Source organism: Neopsephotus bourkii, unplaced genomic scaffold (assembly GCF_033783945.1).
Source record: "Neopsephotus bourkii isolate Nb327-2 ecotype Australia unplaced genomic scaffold, CSIRO-AGI_Nbou_v1 NB_1008, whole genome shotgun sequence".
NCBI classification, from domain to species: domain Eukaryota; kingdom Metazoa; phylum Chordata; class Aves; order Psittaciformes; family Psittacidae; genus Neopsephotus; species Neopsephotus bourkii.
The window spans coordinates 402,056-428,780 of record NW_026901498.1 but is presented as its reverse complement, the minus strand read 5'-3'; the positions used below and the strand labels follow the sequence as shown (position 1 = coordinate 428,780).

The window sequence follows — 26,725 nt, the reverse complement described above, 5'->3', positions numbered from 1 at the left end:
CTATCAAATCCCATGTCCCAGCTCACAAAGGCGGGCAGCGTGCCGGAGCCGCAGGCCCCCCTCTGCCGCTGCCATCTGTGGGGTAGAAAATGCCTCAAGAGGGGCACCAAGCCCCCGTAACCCCCATCTCCAACCCCACTGCCCCAGAGGATGTGTCTCCATAGGGTCTGTGTGGTCCAGCTGCCCCCCAGCACCGTGTCCAGTCTCCCCATCCCATCCGGCCCTCCTGGACCATGGAGCAGGGGGTCTCCATCCCCATCCCCATCCCCATCTCCCCCCCCGTATCCCCGCACCCCTTACCCGAGCACAGAGCGGGGCGAGCAGGCAGGCGAGCAGGAGAGGGGGGCCCATGGCGGAGCGGGGCTCAGTCCGGCCGCCAGCCCCGAGCTAAAATAACGGCGGGGCTGGCTGAGTGACAGCACATGTGCTGTGGCGGGCCGGGCCCCCCCGCACCGGCACCTGCCCCGCCGCCCCCGGCCGCCAGCCTGCACCCGCAGAGGGGCCCGACGGGGCGGGCGCGGGGGGCTCGGGGAGGGACCCGCAGCCCGGGGCTGGGGCCGGGGGAACGGGGGGGGGAAGCGGCCCCCGGGGCAGGGCGGGAGGGAACGCGGCAGCTGTCGCGGGGCGCAGCCCGGGGATGCCGCGACGGGGCGGGAGGGAGGGAGGGAGGGACCCGGGCCCGCTGTCCCCGGCACGGCTGGACCGGCACCGGCACCGGCACTGGGACCGGGACCGGGATCAGGACGGGGGGTTCTGCCCGCAGAGCTCCACATCGAGGAGAGCTCGCTCCGGCCACCCCCGTTCGCGGCCCACGGCGGGGCCGGGGCCGGTTCGGGCTCGGGAGGGGAACGGCAGCGTCCCGCGATCTCCCGGCCCCGGTGGGCTCACACGGGACGGGGCTGGGCCTGGGATGCTCCCGGAGCCACAGCGAGGCCCCGGGCCCCGCTGCTCCCTGAGCTCCCCGGGACCGGTCCCGGTGCCGCTTCTCACACTCGGGGACACCCCGGCGCTGGCCCCGAGCCCCGGGGCTATTCCCAGCGCTGTCCTCGGCCCTCGGGGCCGGCCCCGGTGCTGCCCCTGAACCCCGCTGATAGTCCCGGTGCTGGCTCCGGCCCCCGGTGCTGGCTCCGGTCCTGTCCCGACTCTCGCTGCCGGTCCCGGCGCTGAACCCCGGTCCCTGGGACCGGTCCCTGTTCTGTCCCTGCCCCCCGTTGCCAGTCCCGATGCTGCCCCCCTGACCCCCAGCGCCGGGGCCGGTCTCAGCGGCACCTCGAGGCCACGGCACCAGGTGGCAGCATCGTCCCGGGCACCGGCACAGGCACCAGCACCGGCGGTCCCCGCTTCCCGCGGTGCCGCAGTGGGGAGCGCTCCGCGCCCGCCGGCCCCGGGCCCCTGGGGCTGCAGCGGGACTGAGAACCAGCACCCCCCGGGCCCGGTGGAGGGGTCGGGACGGAACCGAGCCGTGGGCCTGGCACGGGGACACGGGTGGCATCACCAAGACCCCGCTTGGCTGCTGTGGGCACCCCATCGGAAATAGGTGTCCCCGGTGTCCCCCCTGTGCGGCATCGTTTGGAGCTCGGTGGGCAGCGTGGGCCCCCGAGACAGGGGTAGGGCACAAAGCGTGGGAAAAAGGACGAGGGACGCGGGACATGGGATGCGGGATGTCTCCTGCCCATCCCCAGAAGCTGAACGGCAGTGGTGGGGCTGTCGGTGCCCCCAGGGGCATGGACCCGCACCATGAACGGGTGAGCGTGGGGCACCAGTGACCCCAGGCAGTGGCACTCGCTTGCCTGTCTGTCGGATCCCATCTGCCTGCCCTGCTCTCCCTGCCACCCTGCATCAGTGTCACGGTGAGGAGCTGCACCGGCAGCGCTGGCCGGGGGTCTTGGTGTCTGCCCCTGACCCTAACGCGCCGTGGCAGCGGGGCGGCCGAGCAGATGTTCCCTGCCACCGGCACCGCGGCGTGGGGGCACGGCTGTGGCAGACGTGACGGGCTCTGACAGGGCACCGGCCCCAGCTCGTGCCGGCCATGGGAGCTGCATGGTGCCCACGGCACTGCTCCGGCTGCAGCACCAACCCCCCTGAACCTCTGGCACGAATGGAGCTCACACTGGGGTGCAGCGGACCCACAGATGCTGGGTCCAAACCGTGACAGCCATGGCCTATGACCCCCTTGCCATGCTGGGTCAGAGAACAGCTCACCCTATGTTGGAGGGCCCCCTTCCCACCTGATCTGCCTGGGTCAGCGCAAGAGCTGCGGGTGTTGAGACCTCCACCGTGGGTGCCGGGACCAGTCATTGTGGATGCAGTGGGACCAGTTGTAACCCCATTGCAGCGCCTGGGGCATCTGGGCGCTGTCCCATCCCCACTAGGCCCAGTGATGGGGAGCGCTGAGCAGGCAGGAGCACAGAGCTGAGCAGCGAGGTGCCAAACGCCAGCACAGCAGCCATAAAGCCACTGGAGCTTTGTTTTTTATATGGCAATAAAAGATAATGTCAGCCATAAAGCGCAAGAGCAGGTTCCAGCATGCTGAGCCTGGGGCAGGGGAAGCTGCTGGGAGAAGCTGAGGGGAGCACCGAGGTGTGTGTGGGGGTCCCTCGGGACCCCCCAGCAAGGCAATACCTCACTTGAGGGGAGCGGGTCCCTGTGTGCCCCAGGGCTGGCTGCAGGCAGCAGGAGATGGCCAGCATCAGCGCTGGGGAGGGTGTTAGAACCAACCATTAAAGATGCTACTTCGGGGTGGTGTTGTTGTTGTTTTAATGGTTTTATTGCACGGTGTGGGGACAGGCCTGGCAGGCCTTAATGAAGGAGATTGATGGCTTAATAGCCTGTAGCCATTACGGGGTAATTGAATGGTTGTGTACATATGATCAGACCGTCAATGCGGACGTGGCTCGCAAGCGAAGCACCTGGAGCTGTGGGGGGGTGCACGCAGCACCCCCTGTGTCCCTGAGGGATGCAGAGCAGAGCCCATGGCCTTGAGGACACCCATCTGCCCCCGAGGCCCTGGCTGTGTTGGTGCCCTGGGGCTGCATCCAGCGGTACAGGGATAGAGCAGGTCTCCAGGTTCACCCAGTGGTCACCAAAACCCATCTCTGTCCATCTCAGCTCCCAGCGTGGGCTCGGGGGCACCATACCGAGGTGCTTTAATGAGGCTTCTAATTATCCCTGTCTATAGGGATGAACAGTGCTGGGGGAGTGGAGGTGTGGATCATGGGTCCACCATGGATGGCAGCCCCAAAGTGGGGGGACCACCCTCCTGGCCACCAAGGAGAGACCGTGGCAGAGCCGGGTCCCTGTGCTGAGGTGTGAGTGAAGCTGCTGCTTCCAGTGTGTGACAGCCAGGTGTTTTACAGTATTTGCTACCTGTGATCATCCATCAAAGCAATCGATAGCGTTCCTGCAGAGTTTTATTAATGATCTTGTCACCGGGCTGGTGCTGGGTGCCTGGGGTTGTCGAGAATGATAGATCATTAAGAGCTTTTGCTGCTATTTATTCTCCAGTGACCTTGTCTCTCTCCATTGTTGCTTGCTTAAGAGTTATGAATGTGAGACATGATAATTTGATATTGATCTATTCGGTGAGTTAAAAAATTTACTGCATCGTTGATGTTTTAACAAAGGATCCGCTCGGTCCCTCCCACAAACCAGTGAGGGCTGATGGTGCTCGGCTCCATGCACAGTGGTGAAGGGACATGATGGGTGCTGTGGGACAGTGAGGTACGGCTGCGTGAGCTCCTGTCCTGACCCCTTCTGAACCTGAGGTTCCAAACTCCAGGAGCTGGCACTGAGGTGGTGGATGCTGCTGTGGGCAGGGTACCGGGATGCACAGAGTGGGTGCATGGCTGGACCTGTCCGTGCAGGTTGGCTGGGGTGGAGGGACAGCAGTGGAGAAGACTCCATCCGTATCCTCTTCCCTTTTTCACCATCCCTGTCCCATCCCTGCTCCCTCCGTCCTCTCCATACCCTCTCCACATTCACTCCCTGATGTTCAGGGCTCCACTGACCCTCACAAAGGGATTTGATGCCATCACCTCTGCTCCCTGTTCCTCTTGTCCTCCCCCGTGCTTCCAGGGCTATATCAGCTGATGAGGGAACATGGGGCTCCCTGTCAGCCCCTTGGCACCAACAGGACCAGAGCAGCATCCTGCTGACATGCTGCCTCCCCAGTGCACTGTCCCCACGGCCACCATTCCCTGCTGATGTTATTGACCCTCAGTGCCCACTGCCATGTGGCCAGCAGCTCATGCATGGAGTCAAAGGGGACAAACTCCTGTGTATAAAGGAAGGGTTTATCCATACTGCCTGTCCTCTAGGACATCAGTGACCTTCAGACATGGGCACTGGTGCCAGCACACAGATACAGGCGTGAGGGCACATGCAGTGTCATTCATGCTGCACCAGCTCCCCAGTGCTTCCCACACCCTGCTCAGCTCTGCCCTCACCCTGTGCTGGACCATATGCCCAAAACCGAGCCCGTCTCCTGGCCACAGTCTTCCTCCCCATCTTCCTGGGCTCTCTGCATATGATTTGATGCTTTAAGGCTCTCTTATCACATGGGGGTCACTGCAAGCTCCTTGAAGCTATCCCTGCCACAGTCTTTCCCCCTCTGTTATGGGATGTATGTCGCAGGTGGAGGAACGACCACTGTCCCCCTGGTGGTGGCACCTCTGCTGTCGCTCCATGTGGGACCCCCTGGGTGGGGGATGCACTGAGATGTTACACACAGCTGGTAGTTACTTGTGGGTTTGTATTCGTCCTTCACTTCTGCTGGGAAATGCAGGCAGTGCTTGATGGAGGAGGGAGCTGGATGGTACCCATTTGTGGCAGAGGATGGGGCATCCTGTGGAGAGCAGGATCCCATCAGTGACAGGCAGGTTGGAACCAGATAGATTAAGGTCCTTTCTAACCCTAGCTATTCTATGATGGTGTAATTCTATAACCCGCTCACTCTCTGGGGCTGTTCCTCTCTATAAACCATGTTCCTGAGTCCGTGGGAAAGGGCAGAAAAGATGCCAAATTACCAGGCATCCCTGCAGCTGTCTGAAGGCAAGAGTTTAACTTGAAGAGTCCTTTTATATGGGCATGAGTCACACATGGCCTGAGGAAGAGCTGTAATGGCAACGGGGACCAGTACCCATGAGGAAGGTGGCCTTGCAGCTCTGGCTCAGATCAGCCAAAGGGACTATATGGGATGAATCCTGCTTTCATTGGACTTTATTCATGGACCAGACTGCAGTGAGTCCAGACCCGCATCTGCTAATCACTGCTGGCACCTTGTGAGTGCCTCTGTGGAGGGAGAATGGATGTGGCCGAGGACCAAACCTCCCCAGGCTCCCAGTCCTGGCCCCAGGCCGTGCACTAGGCTGGGTAGAAGCGCTGCAGAAGCTCCTTCTTGTTGACTTTTCCCATCTGGTTGCGCGGGATCTCCTCCACCACGATCAGCTCGGTCGGGATGGCGTACGGTGCCATGATGTCCCTGCAACGCACAAGTGCAGTGTGGAACCAAGGAGGAGCACTTCCAGCCCATCCCAAGCCCTCCCAAACGCCAGTGGACATGTGGAGGGTTTGATCTGGGACCCTGTGTCCTGTCATGGTGTACAGCTGAGCTGCCCCAACCACAGCTGGACCTGGCTCATCTAGGGATGGACTCAGTGGTCCTGGGGTAAGGGTTGGACTTGGTAATCTGAAAGGGTTTTTCCAACCTGGTTGATTCTATGATTCTGATTGCTGTGTTTTGGGCTGGCCATGTGCCCTGTTACTGGTACCCAAGCTCTATCTGCTGCACTCAGCCCCACTGGTAAGGGATGGCATGGGAAAACTGTGCGTGCAGCATGTGTTCCATGCAGATGGATGCTGCACCCCACGTGTTCCTGGTGCCAGTCCCTGAGGACCAAGACTGCAGGTGGGTCACGTCCCCAGGTACATGCGCTGGTGACCTGCCAGCGGCTCACAGTTGTGTGCTCCAGCCCATGGGGGGGTGCTTCCTGCACTGGGAAGGAGTCTGAGCACTGAGCATCGTCCCCGTGCCCTTTGCAGAACACGGAGGGGGGCTCTCCTGCCTTCTGCTGCCTGTGTGTCACCAACCTGGGGCTGTGCCCAGCTCCGGCAGCATCTTGGCACTGGTTCTAATGCGAGATGCCAAGTCTGCTGAGCCCTTCAACCATCGCCCAGCCCTCCTCCCCCTGCCACCAGCACCCCCTGCCATATGGATGCCTCTAACTCAGGATGGCGCCTGTCGCCGGGAAGCACGATTGGAGGCAAAAGCTGCAAAATGAATCACTCTGAAGAGGGACATGTGTCTCCTGCCAGGGAGTGCGAGAAAAGGGGCCAAGCGAATGTTAAGTGACATAAAAAATAAAGGGGAGAGACAGGGCGAGAGGGAGAGGCAGGAGGGGGGAGCCGGAGCGGTGCCTGGAGCCGGCGCTGGGCAGGGAGCAGCAGCCGGGGAGGCAGACACCCCTCGGCCCTCCAGGGGCTGTTATTTCAAGGGCACCTGCCCTTGCTCTGCATGGGGAAAACAGGGTCAGGTCTATCCATAGAGCTGGGGATAGTGATGGGAAGAGACATGCAGGGACAAGGGGAACACCCTGAAAGGGGAGCACATGAGGGGCCGAGTGCAACCCCTTGGTCTGTGCCAGGGACACCAGGGTGACCCACTAAGCACAGCCACGGGTGATGGATGAAGGGATCTGCTGGGGTCACCAGTGTTGCTGCCAGGAGGCTTAGGAATGAGTAACCACCATGCAGCACAGTGAAGCATCCCTTCCCTGCTCTCCATCAATCCTGCCCTGTGCTGAGGCTGAGGAGGGTCCTGGACGGAGAACCCCAGAGCAACAGACCCTGTATGGACCAGGACAGGCTGAGTCTGGCTAAGAAGGGGCAGGACATTTAGGAAATTCATCAGCTTCATCACTGTGAGGGTGCTGAGGCGCTGGCACAGGGTGCCCAGAGAAGCTGTGGCTGCCCCATCCCTGGCAGTGTTCAAGGCCAGGTTGGACACAGGGGCTTGGAGCAAGCTGCTCCAGTGGAAGGAGTCCGGGGTTGGAGCTGGATGAGCTTTAAGGTCGCTTCCAACCCAAACCAGTCTGGGATGACTGAGATCCAGCATAAGCCATGGGCTGCCCTTCACGGAGCAGGAGTCCCAGGTAACCAGCAGCCCGAGGGGTAAGGTGTGTGCACAGTGCAGTGACACCCTGGTGGGGGCTTGCCCCCACCTGCCCCATCAGCCATCCCTATGGCTTTGGTTTCTTTGTTTGCTTCTCTTCCCCCAGTACGTAACTGTTCCATCAGAGCAGCAGCGGCCAGCCAGCATCTTCCTTGCGTTTGCTAAATCACAGTCCCCCAACTGTGATTTTTGCAAATCCAGGGGAAATCTTTAATTGGCTGCTGCGCAGCCCCTGATGAAACAAGTGCTCCTGCCGCTTGCAAAACAGCACCGACAATATCCGCAGCCCGAAGGAGGGAGCCGCCAGGAAAAGGATCTGCTATTAAATATTTTGCTAATGGAATATTAGTGATAAACCCACTGATTCTGCTTCCTGGCTCCCACCTGCTTACGCTCCCGTGAGTGATGCCCAAAACTTCGGCACTGGCTGCTCCCTGATTTGAATGAGGAGGTGAAGGTTTCCACGTCGAACGCTTGCAGGTGGCTGCTTTGTGCCATGCTCATTGGTACTGTGATGACTTCAAGCGAGATCAAGGAGCTTTGGTGTCTCCCACACTCCCTAAACTCTACAGGAGAGGTCTCTGGGGTTTGCTGGGACTGGGCTGGCTTCCAGCAGGTAGGAAGCAGGAGGGAGCAGTCACAGCAGCACTGGGGAATAGCTGAGCAAATGTTCTTGCTGCTGAGAAAACACGAAGCTTCCCCTGCTCTGGTGGTTGTTCCGTGCCATCTGCCAGTGTCTGGGCTCAGGGCTGCAGGGTAGGAGCCACTCGGCTGCGCTGTGCATGTTGTTTATCAAGGCGCTTTTGGGGTAAGAAAGAGGCTCATGTACTTCCCTTATCTCACGTGCTTGCTGACCCGGTTGGAACTGTGGTCTCTTCTGTATCCCCAGAGCCACTGTGTCACTGCTGCCCATCCCATCCCTTCATCCCCCTGCCGACCTGTCTATGACGAGGATGCTGCGAGCTTTGGGCCTGCTCTTCCGCTCACCAAGCACTGCCCTGTGGCATCTTACCTGGCCCAGTCCTTCAGGTCCTTCACAGAGAGCATCTCCCCCTTGCGCAGCTGCACGACAGCACTGACCCGCTGGCCCCACACCATGTCCGGAGGTCCGATCACAGCCACGTCTGCAGAGAGATCACAGAGAGCCTGAGAAACCCGAGTGAATTTGGGGGTCAGGGTAGGGCAGAAGAGGGGTTCAGCCCTGCAGTGCTTGGAGGAAAATTCCATGGGGTGTTAGCACAGGGAACCACTGCGTGCTTTTGTGCTGACACAAGAACAGGGCTTTTCACCAAGGGAAAGGTAGAAAGCTCAATGGTTCGGGCTATTTAAGAGTCAACAGGGAGGAGTATGATGTTCAGAGTGGCGTGGAGCCGGGGGCACTGCTGCTATCCCCTCGTGCAGGGTCACACACAAGGGCAGGACAGATTTAATTATAGTCTCATTTCCAAAATCAGATGGGAGCTGCTGCTGGCTCAGCACCCCGCCGCAGGCTACGCGGCTTCAGCCCCAGGACACAGCTAACACCGGGGCCCAGCCTCACTAATGGGGTGGTTGGGAAAGAGCCTCCAGGCATGAGCCCTCGGGCAGCCTCACGTCTGCATCCACAGAGCCCTACAGCCGGGCTCACACCCCCCCTTCCTCGCAGCACACAGGGAGCGTACCTGTGATGTGCGGGTGCGCGAGCAGATGACGCTCCACCTCCAGAGCGCTGATTTTGAACCCCCCGTTTTTGATGATGTCGACTGAGGTGCGGCCCTTGATCCAGTAAACACCGTCCTTGTACGCTGCTGTGTCTCCTGAAAAGCAAAGCAGGATCTGTCAGAGGCCATCCCCTTGCTTCTCTGCTTTTCCTGACACATGGATGTGATGCTCAGGTGATCACAGAATGGTCTGGGTTGGAATGGACCTTGAGATCATCCAGCTCCAACCCCTGCCATGGGCAGGGACCCCTTCCACTGGAGCAGCTTGCTCCAAGCCCCTGTGTCCAACCTGGCCTTGAGCACTGCCAGGGATGGGGCAGCCACAGCTTCTCTGGGCACCCTGTGCCAGCGCCTCAGCACCCTCACAGGGAAGAGCTTCTGCCTTGTATCCAACCTGAACTTCCCCTGTTTAAGTTTGAACCCATCACCCCTTGTCCTGTCACTACAGTCCGCAATGAAGAGTCCCTCCCCAGCACCCCTATAGCCCCCCTTCAGATACTGGAAGGCTGCTATGAGGTCTCCACACAGCCTGCTCTTCTCCAGGCTGACAGCCCCATCTTTCCCAGCCTGTGATGCTCTCAGCAGGCACTGAGCCCAGCTCCCTGTGAGCTACACTCAGCCCTACAGTTGAGAGCATCTCTGCAGAGACTCCCATGGATGGGGTATTAGACTTCCTCACACAACAGCCTGCTCCCAGGGTCACAGAGAGAGCAGACAGCCATTGCTTTACCGTGGAGGGAAAGGGAAGAACAAGGCTATGAAGCCAGAAGTCATTTAATGTGGAAGCAATGGAAATGGGAGCCATCGCTGCAGGTGAATGTTTCCCCAGCACACTCTCAACATGGACCAAAGGACAAGCAGGCTCCAGCTCAGCCCCTTCCTCATCTTTCTGGCAATCACCAGTCACAAAGACCTCAGTTGTAACGTCCCAGCAGGGCATAACTCCTCCTGGATCCCTGGCATCACCAGGGCTGCTCATCCCCCATCGCATAGACCCCAGCCTCTTCCTCCCAGTAATGAAACACCCTCCTCCATCAGCCCATGAAATCCACAGTGGGTCTTTCCCAGCAGCAAGTTTGTGCTCTGACCACAGCCACCAGCCCCTGCCATCCCCTGGAGCAGCCTTGCCCTGGGCACTGCCAGCTGGGAGCACCCACTGCTTGCCAAGGGGGCTTCCCTCCTCTCCTGCATGACTCCTAATAGAGGACTCCTAATAGAATAAGGTTGCAGATGATGTTGGGACGATGAGAGTGTCCTAAGCAACACGTTGGATCTGACCTGTCCTTTCTGCAGGCGTGTGGCAGGTGTGATCCAGTAATTAGCTGCTTGAGCCAACGCTGGGAAGATTGAGGAGAGAGGTCATGTCAGCACAACCTGGCTAAATGCTTAACAAGCTGGTGCACTTTGATAGCTACTTAAGATGATTACTCACATCCTGCTAATAGAGCCTTTGCCAACCGGTGGGTGAAGAGGGGGGGTCTGGGGACCTCACATTTCCATTTCAGAGCCTTGATGGTAGCACCAGGGGGGCCCTTAGCTCTCCCCTGCACATCAGTCTCCATCCTCTCCTTAATGATACGTGCTGCCTTTGTGTCCACACACCCGTCCCGCTCCCCGCTGCAGCTTCACTCACAGACTCATCTCATTGCTTGCTGGAAAGCCTCAGCATGGAGGTGACACAGAAATTGGCAGTGAGGAAAAAGCAGCTCCCAACAATGCAGGGTGAAGCAGCACTGCTGGGGCTGCAGTGTTTGCCTTGCCCTCCATCCAGCACATGTTCAAAGTATGGTGAATGAGGACAGGATGGGGTCCTGGACACCAGCATCCCTGTGGCTGGGAGCCCATTGAGCCAGGAGGATGCGCTGGACCTCTGGTTTGAGGGGAGGCTGTGGAAGGAGCACTCTGAGGACACTGGGATGGGGACTTCATTGGGTGGCCAAGGGAAGAGCATCCCCGGGGCCAAGGACTGTGCAGACCCCAGTCCTCCCCTTCAGGGACGGGGACTCTGCTCTCTGGGGGGCTCAGTGTCACCCCAGCAGAGGTGAGCATCCCCACAGCGTTCACCCCACTTTGCTCCCCTTTTTCCCTCTGCTCCTTTTCCCCCATCAGCGCTGCGTTGCCGTGCTCCCAGCACGTTTCTCATGCCAGGTACCGCAGCACACGCCACAAAACCCCGTTTCCAGCTCACCTCTGGCACGCCGCAGATCTCCCTCGCAATGTGGTGTCTGCACAGTCAGAACCAGTTGTGAAATCTGGGCTGCTCCCCAGAAGAGCCGCGTCCCTGCTCAGCTGGCACATGCCAGAATCCCGAGCAGCTCGTCCTGCTCAGTTCAGCCAGGGAATGATTAATTGGTGCTGTGTTTGCCTGCCTGCCTCTTGGCACTCCTGCGGATGCTGAAGGCTGTCTGGAATGTTTTAGGGTTGTGAGAGAGTTTTAAACCGGGGCTCTCTGGGTGTTTGGCTGCTTGGGTTGAAAGGAATTCATTACTGCAGTGATAAACTACCTTCCATGTCCGGTATCACTGTGGCATGTGTGACTGACACAGGACTGCAGAGCAAACGTTAACTAAAACACGGCAATGGGGGGACAAGAGCCACGAGCTTTTGGCAGGGAGATCAGGAGCTGCTTATTCATACAGAGAAGACAGGGAGAAGAGAGGGAATTCAGACCTGGTTCAATGACACACAGTTCCCATGTAGCTCTTCAGGGTTTAGGCACATGAAAGCTGCCACATTTGCATTTTCATCTTCTCCGTGATGGGGAGAATGGTCCCAGGGACAGGTCCGAGGGATGACTGGGATGTGGGGGCAGATTTCTTTGCACCAAGGTCTTGCGATGTGAAAGCTGAAGGGCTCTTTACCCGCACAGAGTCGTCACTCCCCTTATCTCTTCCTACAATGAGCAAAGACTGAATTCACATCCCTTTGTGTCCTTGGGTCTGTTGGGGACGTGTCAGCCCGAGATGATTTCTCTGGAGCTTGTTTGCAAAGTGAACTGACAGGGCAGAGCCTGGCACCAAGGTCTTGTCTCTGTCCCATTCCCACCCCCTGTACCTGGGGTCCAGGCAGAATGAGACACTCAAACGCCAGCATTGCCTGGCCTCAGAGCCCGTTTCCAGTCAGGGAAGTCTCTGTGCTTTGCCTGTGGCATTGGGATTCCAGGGCACATCTGTACCACAACAAAACACCTGAGCTGGCAGCAGCCTGAGCATTCAGAGCCTATTTGAGAATCCCTACATGGCCACTGTCAGCATCCCTGCATGGCCATCACCAGTACCCCTGTATGGCCACCACCAGCATCACTGTATGATCACCACCAGCATCACTGTATGATCACCACCAGCATCACTGTATGATCACCACCAGCATCAGTCTATGACCACCACCTGCATGGCTGTCACCAGCGTCCCCACATAGCCACCACCAGTGTCAGTGTATGAATGATCACCACCAGCATCCCTGCATGGCTGTCACCAGCATTCCCACACAGGCACCACCAGTGTCAGTGTATGAATGATCACTACTAGCATCCCTGCATGGCTGTCACCAGCATTCCTGCACAGCCACTATCACCATCCCTGCATGGCCACCACCAGCATTTCCCAAGATGTTGCCCTTCTTTATGTTCCCCCACACAACAAGGGGCAGGAGAAAGAGTCATTTCAGACTGGGCATGGAGAGGGGACCCCCTCCTCACCAGTCAGCTTCCACCCCCATGCTCCCCACAAACACCATCACAGCATCTCACACGCATCCCTGAAGCCCCGTCAGCAGCACAGCGTGACGGGTGGTTAGCGTTATTATTGTGACTATTGTGAGCTTCGGGGACGAGCTCTGTAATTTCCCCCCATCTCTTTCTTTCTGCCTCCTCTCTCCTGTCAGGGTCTTGCTGTCACTTCCCGAGCTGACAGGACAGAGCTCGCTCCAGGGGACCGCCGTCCGCCGAGGACAGCCACATTACCCTCTGCCCCGCGCCATCTGCTACCAGCCGAGCACATCAAGACAGCATGTGCTCCAGCACATCCAGTGCTCGCTGCCTCCCAGGCCAGCAGGGATTTCCCTGGCCAGGGAGACTAGTTAAAAGGATGCTGTTGTTTGCTTAACGACTCACCCCCACGTGCTGCTGCGAACAGAGCTGCGAGCATCATCTCCAACCCTAGCAATGCACTGAGGGTCAATGGCAAGGGTTGTGCTTGTCACCTCGGTGCTCCCAATATGAGTCCCTGTGCCTGGTAGTGCAGGTGTCCATAGAGGCATTGAGCTCCATCCATCCTGCCTGCCCCGGCTGTTTCTGCCACCTCCAGCAGGCTGCAGACCATGGGGCACCTCGCCCAGCAGCCTCTTAGTGCTTTGCCCATGTGGGTACCTCCTGGGCAGGCAGGGGCAACAGAGGCAATGGGGGGGATTTATGGGTGGGGAATGGATCTGTGGATCTCTCCCCCCATGAGATGACACCACTTTAAACCACATGTCTGTTGACCCTCTTTTCCAGTTGGCCGTGCCTGTGGCTCACAAGTGCTCCCAGGGAGCACAGTGCATCAGCACAGGGACAGGAGGGATGCTGTGGAAGGGTTTAATACCTGTGCGATCCTGCTCCACCACCTCTGCTTGTGTGAAATGGGGACAACCACCACTTCTCCTCCTTGGTCAAGCCTTCAAATGCCTCAGAGCAGGGCTCTGGAGCCCCACCAGCCCAAAGGTACATCTCATCCTCCTGATACAGCAGCCTCAGGCCTGTCCTGCCTCCGGAGCTGCCCCGGTCCTGCTCTGGTTTCGGGAGCCCTTTGGCACAGGAGCAGCCCTGGCAGCACACAACAGCAGGGTGAGGACATCTGAGCCCGTGCTCTGTCGCTCCCCACAGCACGGAGGCAGGAGCAGCCAGCTGCGTGGGGAAGGGGATTTTGGCTGATGAGAAGATTACGGTCTCTGACACCACATCCCCGCCTCTGCTTGCCCGGGCCACCTCCAACCGGGCTCCTTTCATCAGACAAAGCAGGCAGCAGCAGAAGCCTCCGTCGCACGTGGCTCGGCTCCGGTGCTGCGGCGCAGCTGATGCTGGCGAGGCCATGGGATTATTGTTTCCCTGACAGCAGCCGTCACCGCTACCTTTGGATTTGTTTCAAGATGCTCAGTGGGCATCTGTTCTGCGGAGTGTTAAAGGCTCTGCTGAGCTGCATACTGAACAGGCTCCTGCGCGGCTCAGCTGGGGGGGCTGCACATACATATATATAACCATAGAACTATAGATGGGCTGGGTTGGAAGGGACTTAAAGCTCATCCAGTGCCAACCCCCTGCCAGGGGCAGGAACACCTTCCGCTAGAGCAGGTTGCTCAAAACACCATCCAACATGTCAACATGGCCTCTTTTATATATATGTGTATATATATATATATACACATGCAAATATATGCACACATATATATACATAGAATCACAGAATGGTTTGAGTTGGAAAGGACCTTAAGATCATCTGGTTCCAACCCCTGCCATGGGCAGGGACACCCCACACTAAACCATGTCATCCAAGGCTCTGTTTGACCTGGCCTTGAACACTGCCAGGGATGGAGCATTCACAACCTCCCTGGGCAACCCATTCCAGTGCCTCACCACCCTTACAGTGAAGAACTTCCTCTTTACATCCAATCTAAACTTCCCCTGTTTCAGTTTGAACCCATTCCCCCTTCTCCCATCACTACAGTCCCTGATGAGGAGTCCTCCAGCAGCCTATATATGTGTGTATATATATGTATATATATCTAAATATTACTGGCAGCAGGCTGGCTTTTGGGTAAGATCTGCTTATGGGAAGGGCTGTCTATAGATAGTTCCTTGCCAATGGCCATACCGTAGCTGCACGCCTTGCCCAAACAAACTCTGAGAAGCAGACGTGCTGCAGTGGAGCCCCTATTTCCAAACTGAAACCACAGTGATTTCTGCAATGAGGTTCTTCAAGTTGTGAAATACTGGCTGCAAAGATGAAAGGGCCCTTGTGATCCTGCCATTATGGCCTTTACTTTGTGAACCTCTTTCACAGAGCAGCGAGAGCTCCCAGTGACTAACACGGAGCCTGAGCTGCTCTCCCCTGGGATGTGATGAACAAGAGGCTCTTTGCTCCCAAGAGCAGAGCAACGGGAGCAAACCCTCCTTGCAGCTCCTCACCCGCAGGTCAGTTTGTTCCTGGCAAACACAGCAATGCTTCTACATCAAAGTTATCATGAGCAAACATTTGAACCAACTATTGACCAAGAGAGCTCTTTGGCTGGAGAAACGAAGTGCTGAGCAGCTTGGAGAGTCCTGAAGTGTGCAGGGAAAAAGGAGACTTTTCAGGTAAATCATAAGGAACAGCGACTTCAATGAATCCAATCTCCATGCAGAGCTGGGACTGCCTAAGGAACGAACAGCGATAGCTGCCCTTGTAATGGTTCTGGCTGACCAGGCTTTGTGAAACAAAGACCTGATCCCTGCAAATGGGTGCCGGGGGGGGAGGCTGACACATGGGAGCTTCCACCCTCGACACAACATCGCTGCTCACGGGGGACAGATGTCACTTGGGTGCCTGGAAGGACGGGGAGACGAGAGCTTGTTTGGTAACACGTGTCACCGGCTTCGCGGCAATGACAGTGTCGGCTGCGCTGCGACGTGCGAGCTTCAGCTGCTACAACACGAGAGCAACGCGGCACCACGCCGGCTTGCAGCCTGTCACACGGCCTGTCCTGGCTTCTGGGAGGTTTGTCACCAGCCCCACGTTATTCATACACCTATGTCTTTGTGTTTGAAGCTCCCCACAAGGGGTGCGGCAGGCGGTCCCCACAGCAGCAGATGGGAGGCAGGACAGGACGGGGACCCGTGGATATGTGCTGCAAGGTTTGCAAACCACCACCACGAACACAGCCTGACCTGGTGGATTTTGATGTCTGCAGCTGCAGTTGCTGGGCAGGATTGAAGCTAGGCAGATCCCACACTGGTAATGCTTGGCAATGAAGATAGAAGCACACCATGGTCTTTGCTTGAAACCCATAGGAGGCACCAGAAGCAGCATCATGCCCAGCTGTGGTGTCAGAGGAGAAAGACTCAGCTCAGCTTTGTGTATCATCAAATCGGATCCAGCTTGAGAAGGACAGGACAACTGGGACACCCATGACTCCATGTTCCCAGGGCACCCAATGCCAGAAGTGTCTGCAAACGTCCCTGCCACTCCTGTCTACAATTACATGGTGCTTTTGCAGACCAAGTGCTGCACAGCAGAAAATACAGAGAAAAAGCACCTCTTTGGCAGGGAATCTATTCTGTTGAGAAGCAAAAAGTGGATCGTTTACCCTCCTGCTATGGTGGCAGCTAATGCTCTCACGGGGAGCTCAAGAGACCTGATCAGATGCTGCAAAACACTCCCCTGCATGGGGCACAGCCCTCACCCCGGTAAATGGTGCTCTCAGGCAAGGTTGGGCTTCCCCCGTGGTACCAGCTAAGTGATTTGCTGTTGGTGCAAAGTGCTTGCTGACCCAGCAGGCTGGAGCTGCTCCTTTAACAGTTTCCTGGCTGCGGGAGCAGCTTTTACAGGTCTCAGAAGTGCCTGTGTTAAAATGGGGAGGTGAGGAGCTGCGGGAAGCAGGCCGGGTCTCTGGGGCCGGCACGGCACATTAGGGATGCTGGGGGGCTCTCCCCTGCCAGCAGCAGAATGCGGTTTGAGCGCTCTCTAATATTAATTACACCTTTTGCTGTTAATGAATCATGCCAGATATTGGAGGCTTGGCTTTCAAACGCTGCATGCAGAGCACAGCCCAGCGCTCCTCTGAGAGCAGGGATGTCTCACAGCCACTTCTCCAGGAGACACCAACCTGCAGGGATACAGGAGGGACCCATAGGGTTCCCAGCCCTACCATAACACTGCCGATGCCCCACTCCTTCCAGGCTCAATACCTGTTCTTTCAGGAACCTTTAAGCTTCCCCCCCTCAATATCCAGAAGGAATGCCCTGCTGTCAGCTGCTCTCCTGGCACAATGATCCCTCATTTCCAGGCGGAAGAGCTGGAGCATTCCTCTGCACTGCCTGTACCTGGGGAACTGCTCTTGCCAAAGGAGCGTGTTGGGGGGACCACCAGGGTCCCAGCTGGCAGAGCCTAGGGAAGCTCGCAGGGATGCAGTCGGAATAATCAGTCTTTGCCCTTCTCCAGTGCCTTTCAGCAGAGGATCTCCAAGCAAGCTGATCTGGAGGCTAATTAGGCAGAAACAGGAACAGCTGGTAGGATAGGGTGGGATGCCTGGATGGCTGCTCACACCCAAAGCATCGGGCAGGAGGTTGTGCATCTTTGCTCTACCCTGGGATTAACTCTTACCTGCCTCCTGCTCCCCTACAGTGGTTCTTGGTACTCCTGCTCCATCCCAGGCTGAGGCAGAGCTCACCCTCCGGCAAAGAAGACACACATGAGTGATTAAGCTGATTGATTTTCCAGGTAGGATTGGTCTGGGCAGGTGGTGAAGAGCCAGAGCCTTGATCCCTGATCCTGATCCTTTCACTGGCTTAGAGTGCAAAGCAAAATTCCCTTAAATCCCCTTTGCCTTCATAGGGCTCTGTAGGAGTGAGTCCCAGATCTCCCCAGCACACAAAGCTGAATGGGGGCACACAGGGGCCCAGCTGAGGCTTGTGATGGGCACTCACAGGCAGATGTGGGGCCACAGCTGGCAGGCAGGTACTCCTGCCCTTGAGCCTGCAGAGTAGGTCCATCCCAGACTGTTACACACAGCCCAGCAGCAGACCACAGAAATACTGCTTCCCAGGCAGAACACCAAGCTTTCGGCTTTGGAAGCCTCCTGCAGCAATGAGCTCCATGTACCCATCACACCTCACATGGACAAGTACTTCTTTTCATCAGTTTCACGTTTTCCTGCTCTTTCCAGTGTCTCATGGTCTTCTAAATCCATGGAAATGGTTTCTTTGTAGGTAACACCAACACAGTGGGAGCAGGAAGCTGCAGAGTGTTGCATGGCAGTGACACTGCCTGTGCTCCCATCCCTCTGGGCACAAGATCTCAGCCTAAGCCCACTGCCCAAAGAAATGGTTTCTTCCCACTGCCAGAGGCTCCCGTGCCTGAGAAAAGCTGAGGAGGACATGTGGGGTGGACCAATGATTAGTGATGAAGCCCATCAATAGGAATTAGATCATCTGTCCTCTCTGCAGCCAAGTGCCCACCTTGACGGGCAGAGGGACGGGAGGCTGTGCGAAACGTCTCCGTCACGGACATAAACCTTTCCTTTCCTTCCCCCCACACAATGAAAACTGCATCAATAGATCCCCCATCTGCTCACATACATCACACACTTCACTCCAGTTTATTAGCTGGAATAAATCATAAATATTTCATTATATATCAATGATGCTCGACTCTGGGAAGGTGCAATCCATCACCTCGACACTCTGTGCGACCTGCCGCCATGCAATAAGCTTTCCAGTCTATTAAACAAGATTGATACAGTGTGCTAGGATGGACTAGGGGAATTTATTTATGGAGCACTGGGAGAAGGGCATCCAACACATGGTGCCACAAGGGGCTGCTCCCGTTAGCTGCTTGGACCCGGCAGCCCTGGAGCAGCAAGAGGCAGAGTCCTCCTCTGAGCATGCCATGGTTCTGCTGCCATGGTAAGAAGATGCTGTGGCAAAGCAGGGCCCAGGCTGAACCCTGAGGTGTCCAGGTCCAGATGCAGGACCCCAGGGTCCTCTGCAAGGAAAGGGAGAGCCCAATCCAAGCTGGACTGCAGGGATGGGTTGGCAAAGCTACGCTCAGCACCCCCATGCTCCTTGGCATAAGGAGCCAACCTCAGCAGTTCTGCATTGGTGCTCAGCTTCTTCAGTGCTACAAGCACTGAAATACTTACTGCAGTGCTAGGATTTTGCTTCTCTTTGTAGCTCCAGGCTCATTTTAATGCCACACTTTCTCCTTTACTTCTGTCTACCATGAAAGTGAGTACATTCTCCAGCTCAGCTGTGAACAGAGGGGACTTTTCTAGTGCCCACTGCAACCACAGCACTGCTGCTCGACCTCCACCAGCACCATACCCTATTGTGTGGGGCACTGCCACCATGCTTCACCCTTACAATGTTATTGCTATTGTCCACAGCAGCAATGCCCCCATAAACTGTTATCTATCTCCCCTCTGCCTGCAATGCAAGGATTAAGAGATTCAGCTAGGATGATGCAGAGCGGCTCTGAGCCCAAGCTCAGCGCTCCCATCCCCTTGGCTGCTCCTCTTTCCATGCAGGAGGTGATGGAAAGCCCAGCACCAGCCCAGCAGAAGCTTTCTCCAACACAGACCTTGGAGGCAGCTGCAGGTCAGCCCGCAGCTGAATTCAACCTCATCCACTCAAGAGAGACCTTGTCTCTCCAAGCCACATCTCCCTTTAGGAGCAACAGCACCACCAATAGAGCTAGTAACTCTGGTTGAACGCTGGATGTGCAACCAGCTGATGAGTTACCAATGCCTGATGGATGCACAGTGAGATGTTAACCTGGCACACGGTAATCCAGAGCCTCTCCACAGCACTGCTGGGATTGATTAGAGGCAGCCTTGCTCCTGAAAGGGATTGACAAAGCCTCAGCAACGATGATGTATGTGCACATATCTATTTAATGAAATGCTAAATGATAGGCTAAATAACAGAAGCAACTTTAGTTTGATTTATTGCATGGAAATGAATAATGTTCGTCACTGCTGTCAGCCATCTTGGTGAAGAGCAGAGGTTATGAGCACAAATTGTAGCTAATTAACAATAATTAGCACCTCTGGAATTCCGGATCTGGGCTCCTTCACAGAGGCCGCTTGTGTCACAGCACATATCCCTGCTCACACATCTCTCCCCACTCACCCCCATCCACCCCAGCACTGCAGCACACAGAGCCTCTGAAACCAGGCTCCATTCCCCCTCTGTCCTCCAGACCCCTTCAGATGGGAAATACATAAGGAACCCCCCAGGCTTTCCTGGCAGCCTTCCTGCATCAAAGTTAATCAAAGCCAATCTCTGATATCATCGTTTCTGCAGGTTCTCGGATCCTCCTTTGAGCTACAAGGGAACCTGAGAAAGCTCCTGTTAATCCTGATCCAGGGCATAAAGTTGAAGGTATCCTGAACTTCTGCCTTTGCACCCCTTCTCCATCCCCTGCAGCCACAATAGGGAGACTTGCCAAGCTCCCACAGACCAGCTTGATGCTTCTTCCGGAGCCTGTCCCACACAGTGGGTCTTTGGGGCACCTCAAGTCCATCTATGAGTCACTTGGACCAGCAAAATGCTTTCCCTGGGCTCATGAAAGACAATGACGAAAGATAAATGGGCTGGTTCTGCAGTGGCACGGGGCTGCTCCCGCTGCGGCACGCCGAGGGTTTGGTGTGCACCGCAATCATTAATAAAGCATCAAAGGCTCCTGAGGGGGAGAGTTTGAAACTTCTTCAAAACACACATGCATATTAATAATGCACCAATTATTCATGAGGAAGCCATCTCCCCTCCCCTGCAAGTTGCAGGGCTCCTGGGTGCAATGCAAAACCCTTCCCAATAACCCAGCTCTGCCCCATAGAGCCACTGGACCAGCTGAGCCCCAGGACAACAGCCAGCACTGTGGTCCTCAAACAAGCAGCAATGCTGGCACTGACTCAGCTGAATCCCAGAGATGGGTTCCTGTGGTTGGGACCAGGCAGGTCAGCTCAGAGCAGAGCTGGCTGCTCTCCTTGCAGATCCTGTCTAGTGGTGCGTGGTGCTGGAATCTGGTGAGCCCCAATGCTGATGTTCTGCAGAGGGGTGATTGGTTTCCTAGGAAACCCCAGCCCAGAGCCTCCTCAAGGTCCAGAGCAAGCTCTGCTTCAACCCCTTGGAAGGGAAGAGCCCTTCAGCTTCTGATCAGAGGAGCTGCCCCAAGTGTCTGCATTTGGGTCAGCCCGAATGTCCTCCAGACATGGGGATGTCTGCTGTTTCCCTAACTGCAAGCTGCTCAGAGATGATGGGAGCCCTGTGGGGAACTGAGGGCATTCAAAGACACCCATATAACAAGGATAATACCAGTTGCTCCTACCCGTGCCCCCAAAACAACATCTGACAGCAATATATGTCTGTCATGCTCTGCAGGCCACTGTCCACTGAAGCAGAGCGAGATTCCGCCGCCGCTACAGATTCCTACCTGCGTGAAATCTGGAGGTAATTTAATGGCTCACGAGAAAGGAAATAAATCTATTAGAACGGAATCGCTGTTTGTTTACGTATCTTGCCATGAACATCACCACAAGCAGCAGCAGCAGCAGGTGTATGTGCAAGCACCATTTATTTACATAATAAAATTGCCAAGTAGATTTGTAGCTCAGGGGCATCCTCGCCTCTCCGTGTGTGCGCCTAACTCCCATTAGCACTAATGGCAGGCGCTGTGAGCTCAGCGAGCGGGGAACAGACCCTCCAACTGCCCTAATGGCTGTTACTACGAGATGCAGGGATGCAGACAGCTTGCTGTGTTGGTTCCTCTCCCCTGACTTGGTCAGCGGATGGGAATTGCATTGCAGCTTCAAGCTGCTTTGCCATCCTCCCCATCTGTGAGAGCTGTCTGCTCCTAAGAGAAAGAGGGGTTTAAGCAACTGATTCCCCACTCTCAAAACTTCTCCAGAGACCCCTGGAGCATCCAGCAAGAGCAAAAAAAACAGAAGGAAAAAAAAACCATAATAAAAAGCCTGGAATGAATTCCTGTCATGCTCTGTAATGGGGAACTTTCTTTGTATTCCACAGGCAGCAGCGCTGAGCCTGCTGTCAGAACCACGCTGGGAGAAAGGGCAAAACCCTGCCGAGATGAAAGAATGTGGAGCAGTGGTACAGCCTCCCCTGGCATTTACACCTGGAAAGAAAGCCCTAATCACTCAAGGGCATCTCACAAAGAGCTGTGCTAATAAGGCACTCCTCCACTCGCTGGGTGGCTGCGCCAGTGGAGCGGGAGATGGAGCAGTGCAGGGAATGCTGCCAGCATCTCCAGCTACCTGGAAGGTGGAAGCTGCAGATAAGACAAGTCTGATTTCAATCCAGTCATCCTGAGCAGCGCTCTCCCACACTACTTCCAGCTAAGGGGCAGGGGGAGTCAGGGACCTGCTGCTGGGCACATGGGGAGTGCAGTTACCTCTTGTCTCAGCTGATAAATCAGTGATACCTTGCCCTTATGTTCCTTGAGCTCCTTTCACCTCTTGGACAGCAGTGAGAAGCCACGATTCCTCCCACTGACCCCATGCTGCTCTCACAACTTGCTTGCACATCCTCTTTCCTTCACCATCCTGAAGGATGTTGGGTGCAAATCCCCTTGCCATGTTCTCTTTTACAACACCGAACCAACCAACCACTGTGAGTAGGCTCATACCCTCACACAGACTTGCCTCTGCTCACAGTAACACTTTACTCCTGGGGGACCTGTCCTGCTGCACTCTGCCTTCATGCAGGATTCATCCCAAGGGTGCAAAGGGCTGGTTTAAGACTGGTGGTGGCAGCTCCCTAAAACCCCCAGATGAACAGAGCTAGAGGCTTCAGCTTCATATGCAGACACATTAGGGGAGCTTGGAAAGCATCATTCACTGCATCCCCTCCAAATATCAAACCTTCTTCCACCCTCTGTGAAACAGGCTTCCCAGCATGCCCAAATGGCCAGAATGATTTGGCTAACAAATACAAAGGCTTATCTCTATATGGTTGTTTCTGGGCACTGGAGATTGCTGCATATGATCCCTGCTCCATCCTTGGCTTGGGTTGGTGTCAGACCCCCCTTATATGACATATGCCAGCAGACAAAGTCCTGGGCACCAGGTTTTAGCTGGGAGAGGAGAACAGCAAACGGATGAACACAAACCTCAAACCTTGGCAAAGTGTGGCAGCATCCTGGGTCCTGCCTGCCCTTGGCAGAGGTGCTGTACCTCACTTCTGCACATGTAGCTCAGCATGACCAGGAGCCTATCCATCCCTTCTGCACATCACAGACCTGAAGGACAAGCAGCAGATGAAGCCACCCCAAGCTGCACACTCTGCTCCATGGTGCCATACACCTCTAAGAGAAAAGAGCAGATAAACCAGCCAAGCTTTGTGAAGTCAGGAGGCTGAGATGTTGTAGGTTCACTCAACATTAGCAGGACCTCATGGAGACTGATACAAACACAATAGGCTGGGCAGAGGAGTCCCACCACTGCCGGCAGCCAGAATTACTGCAGATGGGTTTGCCCAGAGGGCAAGCCAGAGAAGAAAATTGGTAAATAAAAGTGAAAAACGCTGAGGTTTGGTTTTGTTGCTTTTTTTTTTTCACATTAGCTTTTATATATTCATAGAAATCCCTGCAGACAACAAGATGAAGAAGACAACTTACAGACTAATAAATAAGTAAATGCTGCAAGGTGTGGCAACCCCTGGTGAAACTTTGATGAGCATGGTAACTAAAAACAATAACTGTAATAAGAAAATCATCAGGCTAAACCCCTTGCTTTGGCTTCTGCCCTCTGCAGAACAGCTGAGAGATCAATTACACCTCAGCTAAAGAGTGCACTACCTCTTCCTTTCCATGCAGTGACCTGTCCCAGTCTCCAGTGAGATGAATTACTGAATAAAGCAGAGATAACAATGTGAGGCTTTTGATTAAGAGAGGCAGTGTTTGGGCCTATAGGGATGCTGGGGATGGACTCTTCATTAGGGACTGTAGTGATAGCACAAGGGGTAATGGGTTAAAACTTAAACAGGGGAAGTTTAGCTTGGATATAAGGAGGGAATTCTTTCCTGTAAGGGTGGTGAGGCACTGGAATGGGTTGCCCAGGGAGGTTGTGAATGCTTCATCCCTGGCAGTGTTCAAGGCCAGGTTGGACAAGGCCTTGGGTGATATGGTTTAGGGTGAGGTGTCCCTGCCCATGGCAGGGGGGTTGGAACTGGATGATCTTAAGGTCCTTTCCAACCCTAACTATTCTGTGATTCTGTGTGAGGAATGCTATCATCTGCCTTAAATTGTTTGCTTAAATATACAGCAGCCTCTACTTTTGCTTACAGCAAAATACCATTAGGCATAAGTAAATGTGATCTCAATTGAGTGAAAGCCAGAGGGATGACTCTTGTTGAAAGCAAAGAGCCTCTCAAAGCCAGAGATGTTCAGCACTGTTACCAGCCCAGTAAAACACCCAGCAAAACCCTCACCAAGGTATTGGATCACGCCTGCTAAAAGTGATCCCTTGCTTTCCTGTGCTGAGGAAGGAAGGAAAGCAGGACACTGGTTTCCCGGCTCATCCTACGAGCTGTAATCAATTTGTGCGATTCCCTGACCCTGCTCCATTTACGGCTGTGCTGGGTTATGTAAATCAAACACCGAAAACTGTTCATCAAGCTAAACAGATTGTCTGGGCACCAGCAGAGTGCCTTGAGCAAAGGGAAACCCGGCAAACGAGGAGGAAGGGAAAGCGGACACAAAATAAGGCAGAAGGATAGATTGCCAAGGGTGGAAGGAAGGTCTGTTTGCAACAGATATCCTCTTGAGATGGGCATCTCTGGAGACAGGCAAGGGGCAGGGCTGGAGACACTCCCCATCACCACCTGAGCTGAAGAGCAGACATGAAGAAGCCTTTCCCATCCACATGCTGCTTTAGGGGAAGCTCCCGGTGCAATGAAGCCCACCCGTACAAAACAAGCTAGGACATAGACCCATCAAACACAACACGCAAAGTGCAACTGCTTGAGCATCCCCGCTGATGGCTGCAGCTCTCTGCCCCTGCAGCCTCTATGAGGTGAAGCTCCTACAAAAGCTCTGAGTGAGCAAACTGGCAGGTTTAACTCCTGCCAGATTGTTGCCAGTGAAACCTCCCTCCCAAGAGCTGGGCATCGTAGATTGAATGGGATGAGGCCAGGCAGCAGCAGGCTTAGCTTGGCAAGGAACTAAAGAGCAAAGCACAAACAGTCTGTCCATAGATCACAACTCTCCCTTGGAGCAGTGAGTTGCCAGCCTGACATCTGCAAAGCTGAATGCTGTCTGGATTTTGGGTGATCACTTTAACATTCAGTCTTACTCGTTACCTTCCATACCCTGATGCTCTCTGCAGGGTACAACGAATCCATCCCTCAGTCACTGTTGCAGACAACCCCTGCAGCGTGTATTCATCCTGCTGGAGAGGCTTTCCAAAGCCCTATGGTCATGGGGCAACCAGTGACAGCAAAGACACCACAAAATGGTCTTCACAGCGCCCAAACCACAGGCATGGACCAGTGAAAATCCCCAGGGGCCTGTTCCAGCCATGCTTTGACAGTGCCTGTGATGGGACCATGGTCCTGTGCCCTGCACAACTGCTGCAGGAACTTAGCTGATTTGATACTGACCTTTCCCCTGTGGGATTTTAATTCTGGACTGGAGGAGACACATTATTTATATAGCCATGAGTAGCCACTTGAAAGAAAGCCTTGCCAATGATCCAATGGGCTCTGCCAAGTATCATAAGATGATTGTTCAGCCCATTTCTCTACCACATCCTGAGCTCAATCCTGCACTTCCCCTCTTAACCCACTTACTGGCTTGCAATTGTCCCACTAGATCTTCTGACAGGCTCGCAGAGCTCAGATTGATGTCTTTACAACAGAACCCAGCTGGAGCTGCAGCCAGGACACCTTGCATTAATCCCTGGGATGGGATAGGAAGCATCACTTCCTTCAGGCTGTAACAGCAGTGCTGCCTTAGCACAGCCTTGAAAGGTAAAAACAAACAGAGACCAGAGAATGAACAGCCTGGATTTTGGGGATGTGGGTAGCTGCTGATACCACAGACTCAGGTGCAATTGCTCCATGCCTCTGAACACTGGACCATATGTAGCAGAGGTTCTCAGACAAGTGAAGGGTTGGCATCTAAGATGTTTGATACAACTAGAGCAGAGCTTTGTATAGAGTAAACAAATTCAGTGCCAAAAGCTGCTCTTGTTTATGGCTACAGAAATCCCAAGTCACTCTCTGAGCGGTTGAAAACATCAGTCTCACGAGCAGCCAAGGAAACACAGGGTTTCATTTTGCCGTGCCCTGATGACCCTAAGATTTCCAGCCATTGGGCAAACCTGGTAATAGTGTCTTCTCAAGGAGAAAGAACAAATATCAAGGCAGGAAGCAGAAAAAGTGAATTTTCTCTCCACCATGTTAGTAGGAACATTCTGAAATTAGAAAGGAATCTTTACACACAGCTAATGCCCTGGACACCATGCCATCTTCCTTGTTTACTTCTAGAAACACCTCTTAAATGAGGGCTGTAGCTCCAGTGGGATATCCATCCTAAAGCAGCACATAAAGCTATGGTTGGGATACACTTTTTGGGGTGTCCTTTCCTTTGTAGGAATGTGAGCCTCAGTTCTAAGCCGCCAGCAAAGGAAGAAGCTGAGTGATGCCCTCCTGCCTGACTCAACAAGCTTCAGCTATGGGAGACCCAAAAAGAAGCAACCTCAGCCCAGCTTTGGAGGGAGCCAGTGCTTCATCCCCTGGGCTTATCAAACTGGTAACTCACATCGTCTGCACCATGTTATAATTAAGGAATCCTTTATTTAAAAATAGAATTTGCATTAACTGGGTTTGTGACTAGGAAAGATGCTGCAAACAAACAGAAAACCTGCAGATTAGGATGCTAATTGGATGCATTTCTATTTATAATCTGCCTTGATCAGGCTCAAGTATTTTGTGTTTCAGGTGTCAGTGCTACACCCACGAATGTAAGCAATTCCCCTGGCAGGGAAACACCTGCTTGTCTCTGGGGACAAGCAAGTACCAGGGAAAAAGCCTGTGTTGGAGGGATGGGGTGTGCATTGATTGCTGCTTCTCCTGCCCCTTCCCCTTGGAGACCAGCCCGATAGGAGGAATGGG

The 26,725-nt window shown here is 55.0% G+C and overlaps 1 protein-coding gene across 4 annotated transcripts in view; it reads right to left on the bottom strand.

Moving 5' to 3' along the window:
- Nucleotides 1-5,190: 5,190 nt before the first annotated feature.
- The window catches only part of ACSF3 (acyl-CoA synthetase family member 3), a 77,068-nt gene continuing 55,533 nt past the window's right edge, over nt 5,191-26,725 (bottom strand). For 3 of the 4 annotated variants that reach the window (XM_061360053.1, XM_061360055.1, XM_061360054.1), the window contains 3 exons: nt 8,830-8,964; nt 8,181-8,292; nt 5,191-5,479 (listed from right to left, as the gene is read on the bottom strand). In XM_061360053.1, the coding sequence (XP_061216037.1) occupies nt 5,362-5,479; nt 8,181-8,292; nt 8,830-8,964 (365 nt within the window). In that variant the 3' untranslated portion in view covers nt 5,191-5,361. The remainder of the gene's footprint in view (nt 5,480-8,180; nt 8,293-8,829; nt 8,965-26,725) is intronic. The other variant, XR_009726494.1, reaches the window with a different exon arrangement.